General features: G+C 38.0%; 1 protein-coding gene across 23 annotated transcripts in view; it reads right to left on the bottom strand.

Moving 5' to 3' along the window:
* Positions 1-2010, bottom strand: part of tcf7l2 (transcription factor 7 like 2) — an 87892-nt gene extending 85882 nt beyond the window's left edge. For 7 of the 23 annotated variants that reach the window (XM_030121727.1, XM_030121728.1, XM_030121734.1 and 4 more), the window contains exons 1-3: positions 1361-2004; positions 1130-1196; positions 837-961 (exon numbers count right to left, since the gene is read on the bottom strand). In XM_030121727.1, the coding sequence (XP_029977587.1) occupies positions 837-961; positions 1130-1196; positions 1361-1549 (381 nt within the window). In that variant the 5' untranslated portion in view covers positions 1550-2004. Of the gene's footprint in view, positions 1-836; positions 962-1129; positions 1197-1360 lie in introns of all 23 variants that reach the window. The other 16 variants (XM_030121739.1, XM_030121741.1, XM_030121740.1 and 13 more) reach the window with 6 other exon arrangements.
* Between the last annotated feature and the right edge of the window lie 10757 nt (positions 2011-12767).

The raw sequence follows: 12767 nt of genomic DNA, 5'->3' as shown, positions 1-12767 counted from the left end.
AATAATTACTAATCATTCAATAAATCTTAAAAATATATATATGCAATAAGAAAAAAATTATTTAAAGCTTTTCTGAAAAAAAAAAAAAAAAGTCAAATTTTAGCACATGCACATTTCACATAATGTCCTCACATTTTGACACATGCAAATAACTTGAAAAAGCTCATTTGCATATTGATTTTTATTTATGTGTGTGTGATGTTTTGTTGTTTGTTTGTTTTTTTTACACAGCTTTACACTGCTTACAGTGTGTCACAAAGCCAGTGTATAGGTCTGAGTGCTCATGCAGCTTGTGTTAGAAAAAAGGGCATTTTTGATGAGGCTGTGCAAACACAAGCCAATTGCATTATTCAGTGGGTTAAAATCATGCACTTGTAACCTGGAATACAGCAGACCCTGCACAAGACAATAATAATAATAATAATAATAATAATAATAATAATAATAATAATAATAATAGTGGTGTTTCATGCACAATATTTAAAAGTTGCTAAAGTATAAATTATGGGGGTATTATTCTACAAATTCCATGTGCACATGACCTGCCATAAGCCCGTTCTGTCCTTTTTCATTGCAGTGAACCGTGGCGCTTAGCAGTGCTAGCATGCTAGCTGCTGCCCATGACAAACAGAGGCTGCGGCTGCACGAGGACATGCATGCCGTTGTACTGTACACTTCATGAACAGTTGGAAAACTTGGCCCATACACTTTTATCGGCTGCACTTCTGGTGACAACACGACGTGTCCGGCTTCCTCCGTGTGTGCTCAGCGTCGGTGTGTGTGTGAGAGAGAGCAGTGTGTGTGCATACAATACAGTGTGAAATAAATGAACTTACTGTGCGTGCTGTTGGAGAAAGTGATCCATTGGGAAGGTAGGGGCTTGTGAGATCGGGGATCATTATAAATGGATAGCCCGGGTACGGTGGGCTCTTGAACAGCCCTCCATCTTGCCTTTTCGCAGCTAACATGGCGGGGGGGAAAAGGAGAAAACTTTTTATAAAGTGGCCTTGAAAACTTTTTTTCCTCCAAAATGCATTAAAGGAATTAAGCGGAGGGTGTGCTCTCCGCTAGGAACATTAAATGTCATGGTGCAAAAAAACAAGAGTGGAACAATAAAACACAAACTCACCCTCCTCTAAACTTTCTCTTGTTTTGTCTCTGAAAGTTTCAGATCTAGGCGGAGGCCGTCTTTCCGCCTTGAAATGCAATGAAACACAGGGATTGCGTTAAAGTTAACACAACGGGCGAGGGTGATAGATAGTTTGAACTTTTCTTTGTAACACTGTTTGTAATGTACGAAATGTAGGCCGGTAACTTACGGAGCCGGACGGTCGATCCCCGCGTTTAATCTGCAACTTACCTCTGAATCCGACGAGCTGTTTTGATTCGTTTCCGATTCGTTTACAAGAGAAGATTTGACATCTGCTAAATCCCTTTCTGCCGAGGAGTTCTCCGAAATTTTCTCTTCCTGCTCCCCTTCGTCTTTGAAGGAAATCATTTCATCGTTTGCACCCAGATCGTCCCCTCCACCGCCGTTGAGCTGCGGCATTTTTCCCGAGCAAAATTTTTTCTGAGGGGCAAAACACAAAGTTTTAAACCCTTGATCTCGGTGATCTAGAAAGTCCGAGTTTAAGTTTGGGGTCTGTATTGGCGTTTTCCAAAGCTCTGGCGGTTGGTACAAAACTAAAAAAGAAGGGAATCTTGGCAGAAAAAGGAAGCCGGAGAAGGAGCCGAGCCGCTCGGATTGAGTGAGTTGAAGTTGGTCGGAGTGGTTTTCAGTTCAAAGGCGGCGCTGATTGACAGATAGAGAGGGATGGAAATAGAGAGAGTCTGGATTCAGGATTATTGACAGGGAGAAACACACAAGAAACTAATGAGATTCAAACAGGGAGGGACTTGAAGTGACGTTTTCATAAATAGGAGGAAAAAAAAGGGAGAGAGAGAGAGAGAGAGAGAAGGGGGAGAGAGAGAAAGGAGGAGAGAGGGAGGCTGGAGGAAGCCGGCGGACGACTGCGGTGAAAAGTGAGGAGGAAAAAGGCAGTTTGGGAGCAGGACAGTGATGGTGAAATAGGAGGAAGATAGGGGCTGCTCGCAAATGTGGATTAAACGCACATATGGGCGGTCTCCTGGTGAAAAAATGAAAAGAGGGGCACTTCTTCAGGCTGTTTGCAACCAGTTTGACACAACCATTCCCAACCAGTCTGACACACCGCGGCCACAATAAATCCACATTAATGCTAAAAATGATTATTGTTTTTTTTTGTTTTTTGTTTTTTTTGTCCAACCCCCCACCCCCACCCCCTTACCCCCCTTCACAACCTACTTCTATCCCCCCCCCCCTTTTTTTTTTTTTTTTGCTTACTAAATACAAGGCCTATCAAAGCAGAATAAAAACTATTACTCCGAGCTTGTTTTCCTATTTTATCTGCTTTGTCAGTTCTTTAGATCTATTTTTCATTATATTAGATAATGTTTCCTCAGATCTATTTTTTGGGATAGAGGGTGTTATTGCATCCTGCTTTCTTGACAGGTGTGATGTCCTCTGGGACTAACCTGAATTCCTCACTGGCAGCACAGACTGGGTTGTGTGTGTGTGTGTGTGTGTGTGTGTGTGTGTTTTATATGTATATTTATATATATATATATATATATATATATATATATATATATATATATATATATTTTTTTTTTTTTTTTTTTTTTTTTTTTTTTTTCTCTTCTACCTCAGCAACCAGGATGGACACAAATAACCGATGCAGATTTGGATGCTCCAAACCGGTGTCTTATTCTTGTAGGAACACAGCTTTAAAAGAAACCCAGGTGTGTAGGTAATGTAGGCTGTGGGTCAGTGTAAGAATATTACATTTTAATGTCTATTAATATCAATCTGTTTTGATTTTATTGTCTTTTATATCATCAGTGACATATTTTGACCTTTACAATTAATTTCCAATTTATAATAAAAAAGAATGAAACAACAAAAATCAGTTCAATGCATAATACAATTCCCACTAAACAAAAACAGGTTAAAATAAAATCACACAAATGCAAAAATATCCCCCCATTGCCCAAATGAAAATGTGTGTAAAAGGGGGAAAAAAAATCCCATGAAACACGCTGCAGTTTTACAAAGGGAGATGTGCACGTGTGTTTGTGTGTGCACGCGTGCATACGTCGTTGATGAGCTCAGCACGGGTGATTCAGTAACCTTATCTCATCAGAACAGGAAATGCAGTTTCTATTATAGCACATATTTGATGGAGCAATCACAAAATCAACAATGAATTTCAAATGTAACTGAAAGAAATACAGCTGAAGGATACATCCAGCTGACACTTACACTCTGTTGCAGCACAGTTGACTCCTTTTTAAGCAAAATAAATCAGTATAAGATCAAAACAGATTGCAGCATTATTAGACATGTGTTACGCATATAAAAACAAACATTATGACAGTAATTCCTCTGTATGCTCTCAGCAGGCTTGTCAAATAGCAGTGATGGGGAATTATGTGCAAAGTGTAGCACTAAAGTGTTGTGAATCTGCCTCCCAACGCATCAAGACCAGGCAGCACCATGAAAGCAGACTATTCCACTCAATGATCACTGATGTGCTTTATCTGGATGAGGTGAAAGCGGCGTTTGTGTAAGCTGGCTACAGCCCAGCCATGCAGCAGTGTGAGAGAGCAGAGAGGGAAGAGGAGGAAGCATCATCGTCCCTGCTTCTCATCCAGTGTGTGTGTCTGTGTTTAGGCAGCCGGTGGAAGAAGAGGCACCCCACCGCTCAGGGCCCTCCAAACCTGAGCCCACACAGACCAGACCAAAGCAGAGGAGCTCCAAGCTGGCCTCTCCCCGGATTGCCTCAGCAGGTACCTGAGAGTTTACTGGGGCTGGCAGCGTGTTATCATGGGGACACCTGCCTCTGATGCCGCCCTGGTGATTCTAATCTACAGGACCCTTTAATAAGATGATGATAGGCTGCTCTGCCGCTGCTCTCTGTGATGGACCGAGGATGCGCTGGGTCTTATTGGACTTGTTTATTTTCTTATGGATTTGCATGTTCACCTCTGTTCCTTTGCGGTTGTGTACAACTAGGAATTGTGCTACTCTCATCCATGCTCTTCCATGTTTTTACACTGTGGAGGAAGTGGGGACGTCAGAAGTTAGAATTGTTTAGTATCATTAAACTCTAATAATTTCACAAATGTCTTAGCACAAACACCCGATACTGCCACGTTTTATCAGGTGTCACCTTATTGTAATCTGTGATTTTTGTGTTCTGAATGATATGAACACAATCTGCACATTGGTGATTTAGTGATTGATTCTGAACATGCAATGAAATTTAACATAAATGAACAAGGCAAACATAAATAATAATACAAATATCAACAATCATAACAATCTTAGACAGAAGAACAGCACAGTAGTTCCATTTACATGCCCGAAAATGCATACTAATATCAAATAAACAGAAAAACAGTCTTGAAATAAATATGACACTACATGCAAGACACATTAAAATGTACTAATTAATTTGCCTTATATAATACTGTTTTATGATATAAAAAAAAAATTATGTAGCTATTATAGGCATCCAGAGAGAGCCTTTTACACAATAGGCATTTTAGCTTTAGCTATTGTTAGCTACTAAAGGATCCTGGGGACATAGTTTCTTTTAATGCTGAATAATTTAATAGCGGGTCCATGGTCATTACACGCTGTTTGAATATACAAAGTAAATAGAGCTTTCGTGGAGAGGGGTGGGTGTTTATTATGAAGAATCTCTTAAGGCTTCTGAATCCCATTGCTCATGTTTTTTTTGTTTGTAGGTCATGTGGTTCAAAAGTAAAAAAAATAAATAAATAAATAAATAAAAATAAAGCAAATCCAGGCTGTGGAATTAAATTAAGAATAGCCTCTATAACCCAGTTTATATACAGTCCACACGGAGAAATATTAATATAATTATTCCACAAATCAATATTTGGAATAAATTCTTCTTTTTTTGCTCTGAACTTATTGCTATTTACACAATGTTGTTGTTGTAAATGTACCTTTTTCTTTTTTTTTTTGTACTGAAGTATATGGCTCAATGTGATTCATCCAGTACTGTTTTTCTATCTGAAAAATGAAGCGCAAATCCTGGTTAAATAAAATCTACATAAGCCTAAAAAATAAAAAATTGAGAAATCATCTCACTGAACACCAAACTCCTTTAAGAAATCACTTCTTTTTTTTTTTTTTTTTATGTGTGAACATCCTTTCTGTTTTATCTCCAGCAGGGAAGTTAGCAGCAGTCCACAGTGCACATTCTCTATGATTGCAAACAGTTAATTACCCATCATGCATCTTTGTTACTACCCATACAAGCTAAAAAGGTCTCCCATTGCTGATTAACATATTACTGCTGGACATTTTCTCCTTTTACATGCAAAAATATGCTTGTTTTATAGTGAATGTGGTTTGATTTATTCCAGCGCACTGTAATAAGTTTGTTCACTTGATAATAAGAGAAACTTAACATTTAACTTTAGTTACATTTAGTCAAGTGCAAATTTCTGCTTTTGTTTGAGGAGGTGCTGTTAAGCATTTTGCCATTTATTGTCAGTACAGCTCATATAAATTCTATCATAATATTGTGGTTAGCCATAATTACATATAAACTAATGGTTCTTATAATTTTTTGGAATGGACCGGAAAGAGAAACAGATGTGTGACGCACCTAAATATGAAAAGGCTGTTGCACACTCTATATTATTTAATACAGTAAAAGCAAACCAGGCAAACATATTTAGATTGTGTGTAAATGGGTGAGTCTGTTTTCTTGAATAGTCTATTTAATACCATGCTTGTTAAATCCAGCACATCACTGCTTCCTATGCAGAATATTTCAGTGTGCAATTATTGTAATTACTCTGTGCAAATCTTTGTTCAGTCACCGCTAGCTTGGGATTTGTGTTCTATACATCAAAATACAGCAAATGAACAGGAAAGAGTTGCTTCCTTGAAAAACGAAATGACTTTACATATGCAGCATATATACCATAGATATATATTTAATTTTGCTCTTATTGTAGTTGTAGAAATGGAGCTTCTTGGCGCCTTTGCCCCAAAGCACTCTAATCATTTCACACAATAGAACAGAGCAGATACACAAAGCAAAATAAAGGCTTTGTATTGCATTTATAAGTGCCTCAGAAAAATATTTAAAGAGCAAAATACTAGTATGTTGACTGATGGTAATGATCTTTTCACATATAGGAATTGTTACCAGTGAAGTCAATGCTACTATAGATATATGGTTTTTAATGAGCGTCTTTGAGGAACTGCTTTATTAAAGAAAAGGACACAAACACACTATTTATTCCCAGTCTGTTTTCTCAATCTACAAAACAAATCACAACAAAGTACGAAAATAACAGTGTAATGAAGAGTGAGTCGCAGTGGCCTGTGACTGCACTCATCGAAAATCAATGCTACTCCTCCGAGACGTTTCTATTAATATATGTAACAGCACAACATGCATTTCATTAGGTTAAAGTTTATGAATCAATAATCAAAATAGATCAAATCTCAGGATGCAGGGATACATTTTTTTCCCCCTGTAAAATCCCAGGAGTGGGATCAGGAGTTTTCTTGCAAACATCCAGGACACTCATGATTAATGTAGGCACGGTGTTTTCATATCACTGGAGGGATTGGACTCACACAGGAACGGAGTGTCTCCAGAACACATCCACTTTTATGACAAAAAAAAAAGATATCTACAAATCGCATCGTGGGAACCACATTAGGCCGGCTACGTGAGCTGTCTCCCATTGCCTCCAAAACAAACAGGCAAGCGTTTTTCAGAAATGGATGCGATAGTCATTAATCAAGGTCCAAGGCAGGTCCTGAACTCTCTAAACATGGAATCCACCTGAGAGACAAGGTGTACTATGTGCTCGGCTGCTGCAGATATGCAGGCCGACACACACACCGTTCACCTGTCCGTCAGGGCAGTATCTGGCAGGGTGAGGCCAGCCAAGCCGCCGCTGCCTGCTAAATGTTACTTAAAGGTCAATGGTATACACACCAGCAGGTTGGTTGTTTGAGTCACATTTTCACACTGGCTTTACGGTGAATGCTTCAGCCAAAGGGATTTTTACACGCTGATTCATGTTTTGATTGCTTGAGTAGAAATCTATTTCATTCCTGTGCCTGCAAAACAGCATCTCCATCCACACGATGAAGTATTGTGCTGATTTTACCAACAGGCTGTGAGTGATTCAGAGCGCCTCAGCCGTTAAAAACAAACGTCGTTGAAGAGTTAATGTCCAACCTTTGTGGTTTTGAACAAAAAATTAAAACAAAAAACAAAAAACAAAAGCCAAAAGCAGATGCACTGAACAAAAGTGGAGAAAGTAGCTTCCTGTTGACCCTTGCTTTGTATCTGAGGAGCAAATAGGAGCTCTTCCTTTATGCATCAGCCTTGTATGCTGGACCCTCCACATCTCTGGGCTTTAAATAGGGATAAGCCTCTTTCTGATTGTGGGTTAAGAGACCGGGAGCATCTCACAGAAGGTACTTCCTCAAACAGGAAGCAGGAGGTCTCATTGTGAGGCGAGAAACAGAAGGAACAGTGTCTTCTTCACGTTCCAGACAATGAGAGCATCATTAAAAACAGAGTGAGGGCAGGTTAACCTTTCAGAGCCCGAGTGAAGAGTCATTATGTCCATGACAGAGGCAGGCTGTTTTTGTGTGAGTGTGTGTGAGTTTGGGTAAAGTTTTGTTTGCTTTTATGAGCTTGTGTGTTGCTTGAATTGGACACTTATCATACTCACTGCATTTCTCTACGGTGACGTGTGTGTTTTTGTGTTGTTCATACCCGTTCCTCAAAGTTGAATTCTACTGCATGTTGACCTGCAGCACGAATATTAGCTTAGCGAAGGCCATAGTTTGGTAGCAAAGGTTTCTGCGTATATCGTCTAATCATTTTGAGCAAATTAAATAAAAGCACAGAGCAGAATTTCAGCTTAATACTGCAAATATAAAGTTTTATGTCTTCAGATTTTAACTTGACACTACTGCTCATTTGTCAAGTTATAAAGTAGCTGCTGTTTTCTTTTGATTGCAATAAATTCTTGGAAGCACTCAAGTACTGAGAATGTGACAAATGTGTTTCTCACTTATTAACAAGCAACACAATAGAGACCTGACCTCGAGTCAAATGAGTTGCCTCTCAGTACAAATCAGAGAAACATTGTGTTCATTTGACTATGTTTTCATTAACAGAATAGAAGATGAGCCCATTAATGAGACATCATTCCATGGTCTTTGTATAATAGGAGTCAAAAGAAAGAATCGTTCAAGGTTAAGTTGCGAGCAGGTTATAGTTGATGCGGAGACTCGGCTGTCACATATTGCCACTATTATCTCCAAACAAAGAGTGCAGTAAAACAACATGTAGATCTAGACTCAGATTTATTAATCAGATTGTGAACTTTGACTACATTTATGTATTGTTTTTTTTATCATTCAATGGAGTTGTTCTTTGCTTTGTAGAACGGTTTCATGGTGTTTTAGTATATTGTTGCATTTCAAAGTAAGTTTGCAAAGAAAGTTTTATGTATAAGATAATATAATTTTATAAGTGTATCTTTATTCTACATTCATGCTGGGCTACACTTACATATGTATGATAAACTATATATATATTTTTTTAATCAGACAGTAGTGCAAATTACCTTCCAACTAATTAATTTATTTTTATTTAGGTGTTTTCATATGTTTTTATGTTATATACCTGTTGTGAAACACATTGAGTCTGCCTTGTGCATGAAATGTGCTCCTTAAATAAAGTTGAATTGAACTGAATTGAAATTTGTTTATTTGTACAAGTCTCGCATTAAATCCCAAAACATTTGAAGTGCAATTTTTTGTTTTATTTTGTCTTCCATCATAACAGTATTATTGTACATTGGATCCACTGGGCTACACTTACATCTGTATGATAAACTATATAAATTTTTAATCAGACAGTAGTGCAAATTACCCTCCAATTAAATTTTGTATTTTTATTTATTTATTTTTTAAAAATGTTTTTATGTCATATACCTGTTGTGAAGCACATTGAGTCTGCCTTGTGCATGAAATGTCTTCTATAAATAAAGCTGAATTGAACTGAATTGAAATGTGTTTATATGTACAAGTCCCACATTAAATCCCAAAACATTAGAAGTGCACTTTTTTGTTTTATTCTGTCTTCCATCATAACAGTATTATTGTGCATTGGATCATTGTTGTTGACGATTTAAGACTTGATGCATTGAACTATCACATTTTATAACACAGCCATGACACCTAAAATGTCTCATCTACCATCAAGGGAACGGATACAGCTCTAGAAATTGGTTTTTACTTTGCAGGAAAATACATTTCAAGAAAAAGGCAGAGGGTAAAAAGTACAGAGGACGACAAAATGAACAGCACCAGATATTTAATGGTGAGATACCTCTCTTTGTTAAAATAATGCTCTCTCTTTGTTGTCGATACAACACACACAGTACGTTCACAGCTGCTCTTACAGGTCTTTCGGCCTTTTGTTTTAATGTTCGACTCTGATGGAGGGCACGGTTGGTTCAGATATTGATTACCTCTCAGGTATTCCTTTTTTCTTGAAAATTGATCCCAAAATCGTTCATAATCATAAAAACTAGTTCTGTGTTAGGGAGATCAGATATAGCACGGACACACACACACATGCAAAAACATACCAATAAGGCCCCAGAGCTTCATACTTCAACTGGAGTTCTTTGCTGCAGCCCTCGTGGTCTTCTTCGAGGATCCTAATTGAGAAATTAATGCAGAAAAATCAATTGGCCTCAAGTTTTGTGTCCAATAGACTCCTGAAGGCTTCAAGCGGGCAGCAATCAATGCTTTCCACATGGGTGGCTCCGAAGCTCCTGCGTTCTTTTGTTTATGTGTTCATAGCTGGAGGATTCTGACATATGAATTTCAATGAAATAAACATAAATGAATTTTCCACCTTTCGCGATTTCCTGTGATGCACAATGTATATTCTGAGGCATGAAATGGTGTCTTTGGTCACCACTTAAGTATCACTTAGCTCTAGAAAGCTTTCTAAGTATTGGGGTATATTGTGTAGAAATTGTGCCCTTAGCGGCAACACTTTTGAGCCTGCCTTATTTACACTTCAAAATCAGGATCTTTTAACATTCTGTGATCATCCGCTGCATTGTTGGTGGATGAATCGCTGTGTTTTGTGCATCCCTCTTGCCTAGAGGACATCAGCTTATTTAGGGCCATTTTAAAGCTCGGCGCATCATCATTGTGTCAATGAAAAAGCAACCTTGAATTCCCTTTGACAGAACTGTCTTTTAACAGTGTGAGATCACCTTGTTACAACTCAAGGCAAAAAGGCAAAACTGAGAAAAATGGCCATAGGAGAAACATGTTGGGCTAAAATCTTTAAAACAGTTTTCCTGTTTTTCTCCCTTTAATGGTCAAAACCTCAACAAGTATAAAATGGACATGTGCTAATGGTTGCTGCTTGGGAAAAAAAAAAAAAAAGCGAGTGCCATGTTCTTCTTTGTGCTCGTTAACCACCTTCCAAATTCATCATAAGCCCAGAGATCAGATCACAGTAATATTTGATCAATATTAATAAGGATAGGCAAACTCCTCCAGTAATTACCACAGTCTCTGGGCTTTGATTTCGACCATTACTAACGCCTCTGCATCTTTAGATTAAAAAAAGCGACCCCCTTTTATATCATAACATTAAATCCCGACATGCATCTTCTAAAAGCTCTAATAAGACAAAGATAAGATTTGCATCCCCATACAAGTGTCTTTTTCAATTGATTATGAAGCCGCCATTGATGTGCGAGAAATTGATGTTTTCCTCTGTTCTTAAGGGCGGCTAATAGAAGGGGCGGGCTTCGAGGAGGAGACTTTGCTACTTTGATCTTCAATCAGTAAAAAATCCCACTTCTTCTTTGTCAGGCTATATTTGGTAAATAACAGTGACAATCTGCAGGGCCTAGAGATGGAGAGAGGGAGAGAAGGGAAGGAAGAGAGATGTTTGGAAATGATAAAGAGGGATGGTGACGTGGGAGAAAGAGGGAGGACAGTGCCAGGGAAAACCGGTAGGAAAAAGAGAAGTATATCCCCCTTGTTCAGTCGTGGGTGTTGAAAAAGTGAGTAAAGACTTTAGCGCTGCGCCTCCAAAAAGACTAAAGTATTGAGTGATACAGTCTCAAGATGCCAAAATAGCTGAAGCCCTCTGGCGCTGTCGCCTTACACCGCACACGATGGGAAATATTTCTTACCTTGTTTACTTTGGGCAAATCAGATTTTACCAGTGTTTGTGTGAGTGACGCTACCTGATGACACACGCAGTCGGCTTCTAATTAGGCCCCACGAAAAACAACAGGTGGATGTGAGAAAGGTAATAAATCATTCAACCAATATGGCTGCCAACAGCTCCCCCCCTCTCCCCACACACACCGTTTTTTTTTTTTTTTTTTCATTCTTCTGTGCATCCGCAAAGAGGAACTGTTGGCGGACATGCACTCTGAACAGATGTACAAGATGTTATGACGTCCCACACATATTTCTCAGCTCATCTTTTCTGTCTGGCATTTTGTAATCAAATTTTTCAGTTTTTCTTCTTGATGCGGGCCCTTGGTATTAATGCTGCCTTTGTATGAAGTGTAGAGTAAAAAGACAACAAAGAAATGAGCTTTTGTGTTTCACTTGAACTCACTGTAAAAGTTGGGAGGAGTGTTGTGTTTGGATGCAAAAGTACATATTTTTATTCATCTTTTTAAAATTTTATCCTTTTATACAGTACGTCACTAATTTGAGCATATTTCGATTGCACACTGTTTTATATTTTTAGAATATAAGTCTGTATTTTATTGTGTTGTTATTTCGATGGAAGTGCACTGTCGCTTTCGTTGCACAACTGGTGTAATGACAGCAAAACCTATTGTATTGTATTGTATTGTATTGTATTGTATTGTATTGTATTGTATTCTATTCTATTCTATTCTATTCTATAGGTCATAGGGTTTTTGGGAAGGAATACTGTTTTTATTATATTGCACTGTTATTTTATATACAGTGAAACAGTTATTTTTTGTTATTTTCATGTTGTTAACTGTAAGCCAGTGAAAAGGGTCCACCTGAGTGGTTTAACCCTTAAAGACCTAAACATCCACTTGCGACCAAAATCATCCACTGATATAAAATGTTTAATACCTGTTGATCCACTAATCCTATCAATACATGTAAATAATTGGTGTAAAGTACAGTTATTCATCTTTTCATTGTCATCAGATATGACCCATTTGGACGTTCAGAGGCTCCACAGTTACGGCAGTAGCACCGTCATCTTCTACAATATTGATTCACCAGTAAAACCCATGGAGTTGGATCAATGACAGCAGCCGGAGACACTTATTTTATGTTCAGTTAACAACATTTTTTGCAGAAAAAAGATATTTTTCCTTCAGTTTTCTCTGTTTTTGATATAATAACCCTCAACTTTAATCTGAGCTTTAATGAACATCTACATAATCAGTACATTAAATATAGGAAAATAGCTGATTTTAACTTAAAAATGCAAAATACAGAGCATAATCTTTGAATAAATGGTGATAAATCACTCAAGAAAGGTTAAAAATGGAGAAAACTTCCTTTGGAAACTACCACAAAAGCAGCACTGGGTCTTTATGAGTTAATACCTGGTTTTATGTAC

This window comes from Sphaeramia orbicularis, chromosome 19 (genome assembly GCF_902148855.1).
Source record: "Sphaeramia orbicularis chromosome 19, fSphaOr1.1, whole genome shotgun sequence".
In the NCBI taxonomy this organism is placed as follows: Eukaryota; Metazoa; Chordata; class Actinopteri; order Kurtiformes; family Apogonidae; genus Sphaeramia; species Sphaeramia orbicularis.
The sequence above is the reverse complement of the archived record's forward strand: the minus strand, read 5'-3'. Positions and strand labels throughout refer to the sequence as shown.